Source organism: Bombina bombina, chromosome 7 (assembly GCF_027579735.1).
Source record: "Bombina bombina isolate aBomBom1 chromosome 7, aBomBom1.pri, whole genome shotgun sequence".
NCBI classification, from domain to species: Eukaryota; Metazoa; Chordata; class Amphibia; order Anura; family Bombinatoridae; genus Bombina; species Bombina bombina.
Window position 1 is genome coordinate 288564880 of NC_069505.1, and position 17202 is coordinate 288582081.

A 17202-nucleotide genomic window follows, 5' to 3' on the forward strand; every position below is an offset into this window, starting at 1 on the left:
AGGTGCTGGGTTTATAGGAAGAGGTATTAGCAGCAGGTAAGGTCAGTAGATGCTGGGTGTATAGGAAGAGATATTAGCAGCAGGTAAGGTCAGTAGGTGCTCAGTGTATAGGAAGAGGTATTAGCAGCAGGTAAGGTCAGTAGGTGCTGGGTATATAGGAAGAGGTATTAGCAGCAGGTAAGGTCAGTAGGTGCTCAGTGTATAGGAAGAGGTATTAGCAGCAGGTAAGGTCAGTAGGTGCTCAGTGTATAGGAAGAGGTATTAGCAGCAGGTAAGGTCAGTAGGTGCTGGGTGTATAGGAAAAGGTATTAGCAGCAGGTAAGATCAGTAGGGTGCTGGGTGTATTGGAAGAGGTATTAGCAGCAGGTAAGGTCAGTAGGCGCTGGGTGTATAGGAAGAGGTATTAGCTGCAAGTAAGGTCAGTAGGTGCTGGGTTTATAGGAAGAGGTATTAGCAGCAGGTAAGGTCAGTAGATGCTGGGTGTATAGGAAGAGATATTAGCAGCAGGTAAGGTCAGTAGGTGCTGGGTGTATAGGAAGAGGAATTAGCAGCAGGTAAGGTCAGTAGGTGCTGGGTATATAGGAAGAGGTATTAGCAGCAGGTAAGGTCAGTAGGTGCTCAGTGTATAGGAAGAGGTATTAGCAGCAGGTAAGGTCAGTAGGTGCTCAGTGTATAGGAAGAGGTATTAGCAGCAGGTAAGGTCAGTAGGTGCTGGGTGTATAGGAAGAGGTATTAGCAGCAGGTAAGGTCAGTAGGTGCTGGGTGTATAGGAAGAGGTATTAGCAGCAGGTAAGGTCAGTAGGTGCTGGGTGTATAGGAAGAGGTATTAGCAGCAGGTAAGGTCAGTAGGTGCTGGGTGTATAGGAAGAGGTATTAGCAGCAGGTAAGGTCAGTAGGCGCTGGGTGTATAGGAAGAGGTATTAGCAGCAGGTAAGGTCAGTAGGTGCTGGGTGTATAGGAAGAGGAATTAGCAGCAGGTAAGGTCAGTAGGTGCTGGGTGTATAGGAAGAGGTATTAGCAGCAGGTAAGGTCAGTAGATGCTGAGTGTATAGGAAGAGGTATTAGCAGCAGGTAAGGTCAGTAGATGCTGAGTGTATTAGTATGCACAGTGTTAGGGTCCCTTGAAGCTAGACCAGTGGATACGTTTTTTGAATCTCCGTACCAGATATTATTTTGTTTCTTATTGCTATGGCAGATTCACACTGAAATTATTAAGTATAATCATTTATATAAACAGCAAGAATATGAATTTAATGTAGTATCACTTATGTTCAATATGGAGATACTAACACATAGTCTGCCCATTAATTGTACAAAGCACTGTTCCGACTAATAAACGATGAGGTCTTTGTAAGAGGAGCACTGCTGGTCATATTGTTGTGCAGCCCTGCGTGTCTGTACGTCCTGCGAGCATTCATATCCAGTAATGACCATACTGTAATGATTATGAAGACTGCAGAGTGGATCTTTGCAGGAAACCTTTCCTTCCTGAGAGGATGAGGGTTTTTTTTTTTACATCATAAAATTTGGGTTGATATTTTGCCATATGCTGCTGCCTAATACATGAGCATGTGAAAGCAAACGTGTTAACTTTTGCTATGTGGATTTATGCTTCTTGGGCTAAATAAAACATGAAGTCGGCGAGATATTCAGCTCAGGCTGTTGGGAATTTTAACCACATTCAACCCTGGTCCTACAAAGAGTTTCTTCTGCATTAGTCTGTTAAAAATGTAGTGTGTCTGTTCTGGTTAGCAGTCATTAGGTTTCCTCTGTCTTATTAATGTAAATTGGGCTTTTACACCACTTTTAAAATGTATTTTATTTTATTTGAATTGTTTGGGGTTTTCTTAATGTTCACTAGTCTCGTGAGGCCGTAGCACAAGTCTGTGATTATATTTCCTTTGCTTAATGGGAAGGGGCCAGTGGTCTTTGGAACTATAATGAAAACCGGAAAATGTGAAATTACTTAATGGACATTAATGGTATTTTTCATCTGTGCATCTATTATGCTGCATAGCAAGACGTCTGCAGACAAATATTTTGCAAAAGTTTTAAACCATTTTATTGTCCCAACGACCCCACTTAAAAAAAACCTTCATAAACATGTTTACCTGGTGTCTGTTGCTGTGGCCAATCGGAGGCAACATGCAAATGAGCTTGTGCACTGCTGGAGCAAGGTCAGGTTAACTGCAGAATATTTATATATGCAAGGTGCACTCCGGCCATTCTGTGAAGTGGAAAAAGCATAATCTGCAGAATTACTAGAAAAATATTGTATTTCTTTTGTATAGGTGGTGAGAGTCCACAAGCTTTTTACTGATGGGATTTACACCGCTACCAGGAGGAGGCAGAGTTTCCCAAACCTCAAAAGCCTATAAATACCCCACCCACCTCACTCTTACCTCAGTTTAATAATTGGTGAAGCATAATGTGCTTGATTTCTTCAGTGAAAGGCGCTTCTAAACATTATATATATATATATATATATATATATATATATATATATATATATATATATATATATATATATATATATATATATATATATATATATATATATATTATTGTTTTAACAATACTATTAATTTAAACATTTTGTGGGGGTTGAGTATAAGGTCTCTTCATAGAGTCAGATCTATTTTGCTTGTGAAAGTAAGTTTAAATGTATTACATTAATAAAGATGCATATGAGGCAAGACAATATCCACCAATAGAAGTGTTGGAATTTTCCTTATTAGACAGTGAGAATCCTGTCCATAGGGTCATCGTCCTTGCTTATGTATGATAGGATTTTTGTTTGCTTGAAATATAGATAACATGAAACAGACCAGGGCTAAAATATTTGTGCTGCATAAAGATCTGGAAGCTATTTCCTTCTGATGACTTTTGTTAATGCAGATAGTTTGCTCTGGGCAGACTGAAGATTTTCTTTGAAAGTGAAATTGTCTAATCACAACCATCTGCTGGTTCTGCTGTGGTTGTGTAAGTGATCTCAGTCTGACCAACCTAATGAGTAATCTCATGGAAACTCGTATGGTTCACCTGATGAGTGCTTCTGGCGCGCTGGTGAGTGTGATGTCATCTCTGGGAAGCACACATGCTGCAAGTTATGGCTTGTGCAGCGATTCTTCCAGATGGGCACCATAACTATTCAGGGCTTCTTAGGGCTCTTGCTCAGAGAGGTTTTTGTTTAGTCTCAACTGTGTACGATTTTCTTGTTGTATATTTGCTGCTGCCCACCAGGTTTCCTTTCAGGTAGTAATACGACCCCGTCCACCCTTTTCTTATTCTGTTACCCTTGAAGGAGAGCCAGGAATTTGATAGACAGGCACCTCAGAACTAAGCCCATTCTGTACTGATCCAGCTTTCCCAAACAGAACCACAGGCTTCTTCTATGGACCTGGAACAGAAAGCATTGATACACTGAGAGTTTATACTTTTTCTGGCCATCTTCTTGTGTTGTGAGATGTGCTGATTCCCATATGATATAGATACCAATGAGAAATCCATGTAAAGATGTCACTAATTTGTCCCCATAATGTGCAAAATATTTCCTTTTCTGTGATGGCGATGAGTGCCGCTCTGTGCATGCGGGTTTAGTCTTCAATACCCTGGAGGGTTAAACTCGTCAGCTGTATAGTTCTGAATCTATGTCCTTGAGATATGAATATTCCCACTTGTATATGACAGTTCCCGTATTAAGCACTCAAATTCAGTTTTCGTAATATTCCCTTTCTGTAGTGTTTGCAGTATAAGTATTGCCTCCAGCGCTTACAAGATATAGTATAAAGCAGTTTGCTCATGTTGATTTTCTGAGACGTTCTGCAAACTGGTCTCATTTTGTGCTAAACCTCCTGTTAATGTTTTAGCCATGACAAGCCTTTCAGTCCCTTGCAGGTCACATTAGAAGCCCGTCGGCTACTGCATGTTTCACATTTTTGTTTTACGCTTTACCTTGTGATGGAACTAGGAAAATAGGGTGTTCACTAGATGGAGTTTCCAGTGCTTTGTCAATCAGTCTGGCAGCTAGTGGGTTAATAAAACAGGGCAGAATATGATAGGGGAAAAAGAATTTACACCATTTTTGTGGAATGTAAAATATTCTGACTTTCCAGACTGCACTTATTACTGGCGTTTGTAAGACAAAGTAATTATGTGATAAGAGCCAGAGATTATTTTGAGTGATTTCTGGTTATTATAAAGGCATTTACTAGTCTGATATATACTTTTTGCCGTATCACATTCGGTGGTAACAGAGCGCGGTGTGTTGTGTGAGTCTATCCCATATCTGACATCTTGTGAAGCAGACGGGTAAATTGCTTATTGATACTGCATTAAGCAAAGTGATACTGCAGAGTAGAAATCAGCTGTCTGAACATTTTCATATTAATTTCTGCTTTACTTACACAAAGCTTATCGAAAAATGTATAAACTAGAAATCGCAGTGGTTGATGTTGATCCATAAGATTTGCAAATGATAAAAAGCAGTGTTTACAAAACATAAACAAAGGTCTGTGAGTGGAGGGAATTCTATTATGGATTTGCGAATATGCCCAGAGGGCTGCATGCACAGTATGATGTATTGGGGTGTCTGCTCTGTGCTGTATGAGGGCTGTATACGCATTGTTATATTGGGGTGTCTGCTCTGTCTGTATGACGGCTGCACACAAATATGATGTATTGGGGTGTCTGCTTTGTGCTGTATGAGGGCTGTACACGCATTGTTATATTGGGGTGTCTGCTCTGTCTGTATGACGGCTGCACACGCAGTATGATGTATTGGGGTGTCTGCTCTGTGCTGTATGAGGGCTGCACATGTAATATGATGTATTGGGGTGTCTGCTCTGTCTGTATGAGGGCTGCACACGCAGTATGATGTATTGGGTGTCTGCTCTGTGCTGTATGAGGGCTGCACATGTAATATGATGTATTGGGGTGTCTGCTCTGTGCTGTATGAGGACTTCACTCGCAGTATGATGTATTGGGGTGTCTGCTCTCTGCTGTATGACGGCTGCACACGCAGTATGATGTATTGGCATGTCTGCTCTGTGCTGTATGATGGCTGCACACGCAGTATGATGTATTGGGGTGTCTGCTCTGTGCTGTATGAGGGCTGCACATGTAATATGATGTATTGGGGTGTCTGCTCTGTGCTGTATGAGGGCTGCACACGCAGTATGATATATTGGGGTGTCTGCTCTGTGCTGTATGAGGGCTGCACACGCACTATGATGTATTAGGGTGGCTGCTCTGTGCTGTATGAGGGCTGCGCACGCAGTATAATGTTTTGGGGTGACTGCTCTCTGCTTTATGACGGCTGCACACGCAGTATGATGTATTGGGGTGTCTGCTCGGTGCTGTATGACAGCTGCACACGCAGTATGATGTATTGGCATGTCTGCTCTGTGCTGTATGAGTGCTGCATACGCAGTATAATGTTTTGGGGTGTCTGCTCTGTGCTACATGAGGGCTGCACACACAGTAATTCTAATCTCAGACCATCATTGCCCAGGAGAGAGCAGTGGTTGTAGTATATATCCCCTGTGTGGCTGACGGCATAACTCGGTGTTCCTCTTTGGGTGTATCAGATCAGTTTGTGTTTTCCCTCATACTCATGCTGCACATATTGGGGAGATATCTGACAATAAACACCAGCACCTCGAAGGTTCCTTAGCTTTTATGTTCTGGAGACTTCTCTTTGTTTGGGACGTGCACTGTTTTTGCGAACAGCTAGATCTGCGTGGTTTTGTGCATATATGAAAGACCCAGATGAGGCATGTCGGTGTACTAATAGAAAATGCCAGTTTCATTTAAAGGGAGCAAAACTCTGCACAGCTAAATCCCACTGCGGCCTCATGTAGCCACTGATGGGGTACAAATGATATGGGGTATCTGCTCAGCACATTTTATAATATATTATATCAGCAGTAGTTTTGTTAATAAACGCCCCTTCTGCACAGTAAGGGATTAACGCTTCCACCTACCCGAGATACCTTAGGATAAAGTAATGCAGAGTGGTTACAATACGTAAACAGTGTCTCTCTCATCCATTTATCTTCTGCTGGTCTCATGTTTAATTTTCATCTCTAGCTGTCAGTCTCCATTTGAACCTATCTGAGCGCTGTAAATAAAACTGCCGTTTATCTTCATTCTGGAGTTCTTCAGTTGGAGCGAAGGGAAATGAAGGGGGGGGGGGTGAAAAGCCATTATCTTTTTTTTTTTACTGCTAGAGGGTCTGCCAAGATTCCCCAATAAGGTTTAATTTTTCACAGAATTTAATGTATTTTCAGGTCAGTGTACCTCGCTGCTCTTAAACGCATCTGTGGGCTATATAGACCTTGCTCCTTATTCCTCTATCTGACCAATAATCTGAGCCCTGACGCCCTCCATCTTACAAAAACTCCCCTTACAAATATGTTGAGGGTATTTTCTCGTTTGATTTAGTAAAAAAATATAGTTTATATATGTGTGTATGAAAGAGTCCTTACTAATGGGGAATATATCATTTGGAGCAGTGCTGAATGTGTGTTCTTTTTCTTGCAGTACAACTATGAAGGGAATGACATCAGCGACCTACCGGTGAATCTTTCTGTTGTCTGGAACGGACACTTTGTTATTGATAACCCCCAAAATATTCAAGGTAAGAAGCCTTTTTGCCATCTACTATTTCATCGCATGACAAATTTACACAATATAGAAGCTAGATTCATGTGCCAGGGTGTGTATGTGTGTGTATGTGTGTATGTATGTGTGTGTGTGTGTATATATATATATATATATATATATATATATATATATATATATATATATATATATATATTTCTTTCTTTCATGTAATTAGCAAGAGTCCATGAGCTAGTGACGTATGGGATATACATTCCTACCAGGAGGGGCAAAGTTTCCCAAACCTCAAAATGCCTATAAATACACCCCTCACCACACCCACAAATCAGTTTTACAAACTTTTGCCTCCTATGGAGGTGGTGAAGTAAGTTTGTGCTAGATTCTACGTTGATATGCGCTCCGCAGCAGGTTGGAGCCCGGTTTTCCTCTCAGCGTGCAGTGAATGTCAGAGGGATGTGAGGAGAGTATTGCCTATTTGAATGCAGTGATCTCCTTCTACGGGGTCTATTTCATAGGTTCTCTGTTATCGGTCGTAGAGATTCATCTCTTACCTCCCTTTTCAGATCGCCGATATACTCTTATATATACCATTTCCTCTACTGATTCTCGTTTCAGTACTGGTTTGGCTTTCTACTACATGTAGATGAGTGTCCTGGGGTAAGTAAGTCTTATTTTCTGTGACACTCTAAGCTATGGTTGGGCACTTTTATATAAAGTTCTAAATATATGTATTCAAACATTTATTTGCCTTGACTCAGGATGTTCAACATTCCTTATTTCAGACAGTCAGTTTCATATTTGGGATCATGCATATGAATAAATCATTTTTTCTTACCTTAAAAATTTGACTTTTCCCTGTGGGCTGTTAGGCTCGCGGGGGCTGAAAATGCTTCATTTTATTGCATCATTCTTGGCGCGGACTTTTTTGGCGCAAAATTTTTTTTCTTTCTGTTTCCGGCGTCATAGGTGTCGCCGGAAGTTGCGTCATTTTTGACGTTTTTTTTGTGCCAAAAGTGTCGGCGTTCCGGATGTGGCGTCATTTTGGCGCCAAAAGCATTTAGGCGCCAAATAATGTGGGCGTCTTTTTTGGCGCTTAAAAAGATATGGGCGTCACTATTGTCTCCACATTATTTAAGTCTCATTATTTTGTGCTTCTGGTTGCTAGAAGCTTGTTCTATGGCATTTTTTTCCCATTCCTGAAACTGTCATTTAAGGAATTTGATCAATTTTGCTTTATATGTTGTTTTTTCTATTACATATTGCAAGATGTCCCACGTTGAAGCTGAGTCAGAAGATACTTCTGGAATATCCCTGCCTGGTGCTGGAGCTACCAAAGCTAAGTGTATCTGCTGTAAACTTTTGGTATCTGTTCCTCCAGCTGTTGTTTGTACTGTTTGTCATGACAAACTTGCTAATGCAGATAATATTTCCTTTAGTACTGTTACATTACCTGTTGCTGTTCCGTCAACATCTAATACTCAGAGTGTTCCTGATAATATAAGAGATTTTGTTTCTAAATCCATTAAGAAGGCTATGTCTGTTATTCCTCCTTCTAGTAAACGTAAAAAGTCTTTTAAAACTTCTCATTTTTCAGATGAATTTTTAAATGAACATCATCATTCTGATACTGATATTGTTTCTTCTGATTCAGAGGATTCTGTCTCAGAGGTTGATGCTGATAAATCTTCATATTTATTTAAAATGGAATTTATTCGTTCTTTATTTAAAGAAGTCCTAATTGCATTAGAAATTGAGGATTCTAGTCCTCTTGATACTAAATCTAAACGTTTAGATAAGGTTTTTAAATCTCCTGTAGTTATTCCAGAAGTTTTTCCTGTTCCTGGTGCTATTTCTGAAGTAATTTCCAGGGAATGGAATCATTTGGGTAATTCCTTTACTCCTTCTAAACGTTTTAAGCAATTATATCCTGTGCCATCTGACAGATTAGAATTTTGGGACAAAATCCCTAAGGTTGATGGGGCTTTCTCTACTCTTGCTAAGCGTACTACTATTCCTACGGCAGATGGTACTTCCTTTAAGGATCCTTTAGATAGGAAAATTGAATCCTTTCTAAGAAAAGCTTACTTGTGTTCAGGTAATCTTCTTAGACCTTGCTATATCTTTAGCGGATGTTGCTGCAGCTTCAACCTTTTGGTTAGAAGCTTTAGCGCAACAAGTAACAGATCATAATTCTCATAGCATTATTATTCTTCTACAACATGCTAATAATTTTATTTGTGATGCCATCTTTGATATCATTAGAGTTGATGTCAGGTATATGTCTCTAGCTATTTTAGCTAGAAGAGCTTTATGGCTTAAAACTTGGAATGCTGATATGTCTTCTAAGTCTACTCTGCTTTCCCTTTCTTTCCAGGGTAATAAATTATTTGGTTCTCAGTTGGATTCTATTATCTCAACTGTTACTGGAGGGAAAGGAACTTTTTTACCACAGGATAAAAAATCTAAAGGTAAATTTAGGTCTAATAATCGTTTTCGTTCCTTTCGTCACAACAAGGAACAAAAGCCTGATCCTTCATCCTCAGGAGCGGTATCCGTTTGGAAACCATCTCCAGTCTGGAATAAATCCAAGCCTTTTAGAAAACCAAAGCCAGCTCCCAAGTCCACATGAAGGTGTGGCCCTCATTCCAGCTCAGCTGGTAGGGGGCAGATTACGTTTTTTCAAAGAAATTTGGTTCAATTCCGTTCACAATCTCTGGATTCAGAACATTGTTTCAGAAGGGTACAGAATTGGCTTCAAGATAAGGCCTCCTGCAAAGAGATTTTTTCTTTCCCGTGTCCCAGTAAACCTAGCGAAGGCTCAAGCATTTCTGAAATGTGTTTCAGATCTAGAGTTGGCTGGAGTAATTATGCCAGTTCCAGTTCTGGAACAGGGGATGGGGTTTTATTCAAAACTCTTCATTGTACCAAAGAAGGAGAATTCCTTCAGACCAGTTCTGGATCTAAAAATATTGAATCGTTATGTAAGGATACCAACATTCAAAATGGTAACTGTAAGAACTATCCTGCATTTTGTTCAGCAAGAGCATTATATGTCCACAATAGATTTACAGGATGCATATCTGCATATTCCGATTCATCCAGATCACTATCAGTTTCTGAGATTCTCTTTCCTAGACAAGCATTACCAGTTTGTGGCTCTACCGTTTGGCCTAGCTACAGCTCCAAGAATTTTTACAAAGGTTCTCGGTGCCCTTCTGTCTGTAATCAGAGAACAGGGTATTGTGGTATTTCCTTATTTGGACGATATCTTGGTACTTGCTCAGTCTTCACATTTAGCAGAATCTCATACGAATCGACTTGTGTTGTTTCTTCAAGATCATGGTTGGAGGATCAATTTACCAAAAAGTTCATTGATTCCTCAGACAAGGGTAACCTTTTTAGGTTTCCAGATAGATTTAGTGTCCATGACTCTGTCTTTGACAGACAAGAGACTTCTAAAGTTGATATCAGCTTGTCGAAACCTTCAGTTACAATCATTCCCTTCGGTAGCTTTATGCATGGAAATTCTAGGTCTTATGACTGCAGCATTGGACGCGATCCCCTTTGCTCGTTTTCACATGCGACCTCTTCAGCTCTGTATGCTGAACCAGTGGTGCAGGGATTACACAAAGATATCTCAATTAATATCTTTAACACCGATTGTACGACACTCTCTGATGTGGTGGACAGATCACCATCGTTTAGTTCAGGGGGCTTCTTTTGTTCTTCCGACCTGGACTGTAATTTCAACAGATGCAAGTCTGACAGGTTGGGGAGCTGTTTGGGGGTCTCTGACAGCACAAGGGGTTTGGGAATCTCAGGAGGTGAGATTACCGATCAATATTTTGGAACTCCGTGCAATTTTCAGAGCTCTTCAGTCTTGGCCTCTTCTAAAGAGAGAATCATTCATTTGTTTTCAGACAGACAATGTCACAACTGTGGCATACATCAATCATCAAGGAGGGACTCACAGTCCTCTGGCTATGAAAGAAGTATCTCGAATTCTGGTATGGGCGGAATCCAGCTCCTGTCTAGTTTCTGCGGTTCATATCCCAGGTATAGACAATTGGGAAGCGGATTATCTCAGCCGCCAAACATTACATCCGGGCGAATGGTCTCTTCACCCAGAGGTATTTCTTCAGATTGTTCAAATGTGGGGTCTTCCAGAAATAGATCTGATGGCTTCTCATCTAAACAAGAAACTTCCCAGGTATCTGTCCAGATCCAGGGATCCTCAAGCGGAAGCAGTGGATGCGTTGTCACTTCCTTGGAAGTATCATCCTGCCTATATCTTTCCGCCTCTAGTTCTTCTTCCAAGAGTAATCTCCAAGATTCTGAAGGAATGCTCGTTTGTTCTGCTGGTGGCTCCAGCATGGCCTCACAGGTTTTGGTATGCGGATCTTGTCCGGATGGCCTCTTGCCAACCGTGGACTCTTCCGGTAAGACCAGACCTTCTGTCACAAGGTCCTTTTTTCCATCAGGATCTCAAATCCTTAAATTTAAAGGTATGGAGATTGAACGCTTGATTCTTAGTCAAAGAGGTTTCTCTGACTCTGTGATTAATACTATGTTACAGGCTCGTAAATATGTATCTAGGGAGATATATTATAGAGTCTGGAAGACTTATATTTCTTGGTGTCTTTCTTATCATTTTTCCTGGCATTCTTTTAGAATTCCGAGAATTTTACAGTTTCTTCAGGATGGTTTGGATAAAGGTTTGTCTGCAAGTTCCTTGAAAGGACAAATCTCTGCTCTTTCTGTTCTTTTTCACAGAAAGATTGCTAATCTTCCTGATATTCATTGTTTTGTACAAGCTTTGGTTCGTATAAAACCTGTCATTAAGTCAATTTATCCTCCTTGGAGTTTGAATTTGGTTCTGGGGGCTCTTCAAGCTCCTCCGTTTGAACCTATGCATTCTTTGGACATTAAATTACTTTCTTGGAAAGTTTTGTTCCTTTTGGCCATCTCTTCTGCCAGAAGAGTTTCTGAGTTATCTGCTCTTTCTTGTGAGTCTCCTTTTCTGATTTTTCATCAGGATAAGGCGGTGTTGCGAACTTCTTTTAAATTTTTACCTAAGGTTGTGAATTCTAACAACATTAGTAGAGAAATTGTAGTTCCTTCATTATGTCCTAATCCTAAGAATTCTAAGGAGAAATCATTGCATTCTTTGGATGTAGTTAGAGCTTTGAAATATTATGTTGAAGCTACTAAGAATTTCCGAAAGACTTCTAGTCTATTTGTTATCTTTTCCGGTTCTAGGAAAGGTCAGAAGGCTTCTGCCATTTCTTTGGCATCTTGGTTGAAATCTTTAATTCATCATGCTTATGTCGAGTCGGGTAAAACTCCGCCTCAAAGGATTACAGCTCATTCTACTAGGTCAGTTTCTACTTCCTGGGCGTTTAGGAATGAAGCTTCGGTTGATCAGATTTGCAAAGCAGCAACTTGGTCTTCTTTGCATACTTTTACTAAATTCTACCATTTTGATGTGTTTTCTTCTTCTGAAGCTGTTTTTGGTAGAAAAGTACTTCAGGCAGCTGTTTCAGTTTGAATCTTCTTCTTATAATTTAAACTTTAATTTGGGTGTGGATTATTTTTCAGCGGAATTGGCTGTCTTTATTTTATCCCTCCCTCCCTAGTGACTCTTGCATGGAAAGATCCACATCTTGGGTAGTCATTATCCCATACGTCACTAGCTCATGGACTCTTGCTAATTACATGAAAGAAAACATAATTTATGTAAGAACTTACCTGATAAATTCATTTCTTTCATATTAGCAAGAGTCCATGAGGCCCACCCTTTTTTTGTGGTGATTATGATTTTTTTGTATAAAGCACAATTATTCCAATTCCTTATTTTTTTATGCTTTCTCACTTTTTTCTTATCACCCCACTTCTTGGCTATTTGTTAAACTGATTTGTGGGTGTGGTGAGGGGTGTATTTATAGGCATTTTGAGGTTTGGGAAACTTTGCCCCTCCTGGTAGGAATGTATATCCCATACGTCACTAGCTCATGGACTCTTGCTAATATGAATGAAATGAATTTATCAGGTAAGTTCTTTCATAAATTATGTTATATATATATATATATATATATATAAACAAGTTAACGTCCAGCACCAATTCTGTCCTCGATAAGGGTGCAAGCAGCCGCTGTCTCACCTTGACAGGTATTAATATGTAAAATAGAAATGGCTGCAGCACTCCAAGTTGTTTTTTATAACATTTTTATTACAAGCAGTGAAATACAGGCGACGTTTCGGGCCTCTGCCCTTTCTCAAGCCAAGTGATTAGTACATAATCCAACTCCACCTTTTATAGGCAGTCCATGTGACACAACACAGGTGTAGATAATTACAATTGTGATAATACATATTCTTACAACAGAATAAAAATAATCAATAAACAGTGATTTTGTTTTATAATCATAACTATGCATTTTTTATATACAAAAAACTTGTGATTTTCAATTTATGTAATTCTTTACACACCTTCTTATTTTTAAATATTTAGTGTTACTGTGGGGAAAATATAAAGTGACCTTAACAGTTCATTATCTTGTCTGTGAATTATGTGAGATAATTTCATGTTAGTGATTTTTCATTACCATTTATTTATACTATTAAGAAATTTTTTTATTTTATTAAAAACAGTAATCAAACTAACAACTAAATTCTAATCTTGCAAGATATGTTTTATCTCTGATGGATGTTAAACAGGGGAATGCATACACTCTAATATTATTTACTATATGTAAACCATAACAACAGCATTCAAAATAAGATCCTTATATTTTTACAAACAACCTATTTTTTTATTATGTTATTCAGCACATCTCTTTTTTCAAGTTGTTCTCTTTTCTTTATGTGAATCTTGATCTAAATCATAGAAAGAAAGTTTACAGTAAATTATCATAATCATTACAGAAACAAAAACAGGTTATAGTCTTTATTTAAACCTTTAGGGTGCATACTTTCTAGTCTATTGATCCAAATAACCTCTCTCTGCTGTAGTTTTTTAACCCTATCCTGTCCCCTTCTCTGTATTGGAACATGTTCAAGGATTTGAAACCTTAACTGATTAACATTATGGTTTTTCTCTTTAAAGTGTGCAGATACAGGTAAATCTGAAATGGCCTTACGTATGGTGTATTTGTGTTGTGTGAGTCTGTCTTTCATTTTTTGGGTAGTTTCCCCTATGTATATTAGCCCACAGGGACATTTTAGAGAATATATGACATGATCCGTTTGACAAGTAAACAAACCATTAATCCTATATTTTTTACCCGTGTATGGGTGGACAACCTCACTGCCTTTAATCACACAGCTACAATGTGAACAATTATAACAGGGAAAAGTGCCTTTCTTTTTTGAAAATGACATTCTTGTCTTACTACTACCTATGTCAGTTTTGATTAAATAATCCTTTAAGTTTTTAGGTCTTTTGTATGATAGCAATGGAAAAGATTGAAATTCCTTTATATCCTGATAATTATTTTTTAAAATATGCCAATGTTTTTTGACAATACCAGATATCTGCTTACTATTGACATTGTATGTGCTTACAAATGGAATTCTCTCCATCTGTTTGGTTTTCAATGTTTTTTGTAAGAGTTGATTACGAGGGATTTGATTGACCTTTTTTAATTCATCATCTAATATTTTTATCGGGTAACCCCTTTGTTTAAATTTTTGTCCCATTTCAAGTAACCTTCTATTGCATACATCTTCATCACTCACTATTCGTTTAACACGAATGTATTGTGATTTCGGTAGAGATTTAATTGTATTTTCTGGATGACAACTTGTATATGATAGAAACGTATTTTTATCAGTTTTTTTAACAAAAAGATCAGTTTTAAACTTATTTTCTTCTATTGCTACAGTCACATCCAGAAAATCAATGCATTTTCTATCATACTGCATAGTAAATTCAATATTAGCCGGGTTTGAATTAATTTGTTTTAGAAACGCCTCAAGAGTATCTTCATTGCCTAACCATATCATAAATACATCGTCTATATAGCGCCACCATACGCAAGCATGCTGTTTAAACAGTTCACTAGAATAGATGAAATCATCTTCAAATGTGCCCATATATATGCCTGCGTATGGTGGCGCCATATTAGCACCCATAGCGGTGCCTCTCTTTTGCCGGTAGTACATGTCACCAAATAGAAAATAATTGTTGTTCAATACAAATGCCAATAATTCAATTATAAAATTAATTTGTGAACCTGTATATATTTGTTCCTTAACCAAGTATTGTTTCACTGATTGTACACCCCCTACATGGGGAATACTTGTATATAGATTCTTAACGTCTAAGGTGACTAGAATAAGGTTTTCTTGGCCATTTAGTTTAATCTCATTTAGCCTATTGAGGAATTCAGTAGAATCCTCCAAATAAGATGATAGTTTGGACACTATTGGTTTAAGTATTCTATCTAGAAAAGTGGCTATATTTGACAAGACTGAATCAACGCTTGCCACAATGGGGCGTCCCGGTGGGTTAATGAGGGACTTGTGGATTTTAGGAAGTATATATATCAGGGGAGTGATACATTCTTTCTTTAGCAAATATTGACTTAGTTTCTGGTCAATGATACCTTTATCTAGGGCATTTTGGACAATAACTTTCAATTCATTTTGTATTGTTTTTAATGGATTATTTTCAAGCTTTTCATATACCTCGGTGTCCCTTAATTGATTGTTTATTTCTTCTATGTATTTTGTTTTATCCATGATTATAATTGCCCCGCCCTTATCCGCTTTTTTAATAATTATATCAGGGTTATTTATAATTTTATTAAGGGATCGTTTCTCCTCAACTGTTAAATTGTACTTCATTTGTATCCCCTTATGTACTCTGATGTTGTATTTAAGTTTTTCTATATCCTTATTTACCAATGTAATATACGTTTCAATAGGATGATAATTTGTAGGCGGAATAAAGCTAGACTTAGCAGTTAAATCAAAATCTGAGAATTTCAAACAATCAACATTATCAGTATTTACATTTACAGCGTTATACGGTATTCTAGAAAAGTGAGCTTTAAGACGTCCTTTCGGCGGCCGAAAATACCAGAGGCAACGCAAGTCGGCCACCGAAAGGACGTCGGGTGAAACGGTAAATGATTTAGTGATCAACATATCACAGGTACCGTTCACCGAAGGGGAATTGAATTTACTCAATAAAGGTTTGGGCTTTTGCCCGAGCAACACCATTAATTGTATGGACTTGGACATTGAGCTATATAGATTCTTTAGACAATTGCGTCTTAAAGCTCACTTTTCTAGAATACCGTATAACGCTGTAAATGTAAATACTGATAATGTTGATTGTTTGAAATTCTCTGATTTTGATTTAACTGCTAAGTCTAGCTTTATTCCGCCTACAAATTATCATCCTATTGAAACGTATATTACATTGGTAAATAAGGATATAGAAAAACTTAAATACAACATCAGAGTACATAAGGGGATACAAATGAAGTACAATTTAACAGTTGAGGAGAAACGATCCCTTAATAAAATTATAAATAACCCTGATATAATTATTAAAAAAGCGGATAAGGGCGGGGCAATTATAATCATGGATAAAACAAAATACATAGAAGAAATAAACAATCAATTAAGGGACACCGAGGTATATGAAAAGCTTGAAAATAATCCATTAAAAACAATACAAAATGAATTGAAAGTTATTGTCCAAAATGCCCTAGATAAAGGTATCATTGACCAGAAACTAAGTCAATATTTGCTAAAGAAAGAATGTATCACTCCCCTGATATATATACTTCCTAAAATCCACAAGTCCCTCATTAACCCACCGGGACGCCCCATTGTGGCAAGCGTTGATTCAGTCTTGTCAAATATAGCCACTTTTCTAGATAGAATACTTAAACCAATAGTGTCCAAACTATCATCTTATTTGGAGGATTCTACTGAATTCCTCAATAGGCTAAATGAGATTAAACTAAATGGCCAAGAAAACCCTATTCTAGTCACCTTAGACGTTAAGAATCTATATACAAGTATTCCCCATGTAGGGGGTGTACAATCAGTGAAACAATACTTGGTTAAGGAACAAATATATACAGGTTCACAAATTAATTTTATAATTGAATTATTGGCATTTGTATTGAACAACAATTATTTTCTATTTGGTGACATGTACTACCGGCAAAAGAGAGGCACCGCTATGGGTGCTAATATGGCGCCACCATACGCAGGCATATATATGGGCACATTTGAAGATGATTTCATCTATTCTAGTGAACTGTTTAAACAGCATGCTTGCGTATGGTGGCGCTATATAGACGATGTATTTATGATATGGTTAGGCAATGAAGATACTCTTGAGGCGTTTCTAAAACAAATTAATTCAAACCCGGCTAATATTGAATTTACTATGCAGTATGATAGAAAATGCATTGATTTTCTGGATGTGACTGTAGCAATAGAAGAAAATAAGTTTAAAACTGATCTTTTTGTTAAAAAAACTGATAAAAATACGTTTCTATCATATACAAGTTGTCATCCAGAAAATACAATTAAATCTCTACCGAAATCACAATA

General features: G+C 38.1%; 1 protein-coding gene across 3 annotated transcripts in view; it reads left to right on the forward strand.

Moving 5' to 3' along the window:
• The window catches only part of PLXNA1 (plexin A1), a 344408-nt gene that overhangs the window by 256497 nt on the left and 70709 nt on the right, over positions 1-17202 (forward strand). For all 3 annotated transcript variants that reach the window (XM_053720837.1, XM_053720839.1, XM_053720838.1), the window contains exon 11: positions 6544-6640. In XM_053720837.1, coding sequence (XP_053576812.1) covers positions 6544-6640 — 97 coding nt within the window. The remainder of the gene's footprint in view (positions 1-6543; positions 6641-17202) is intronic.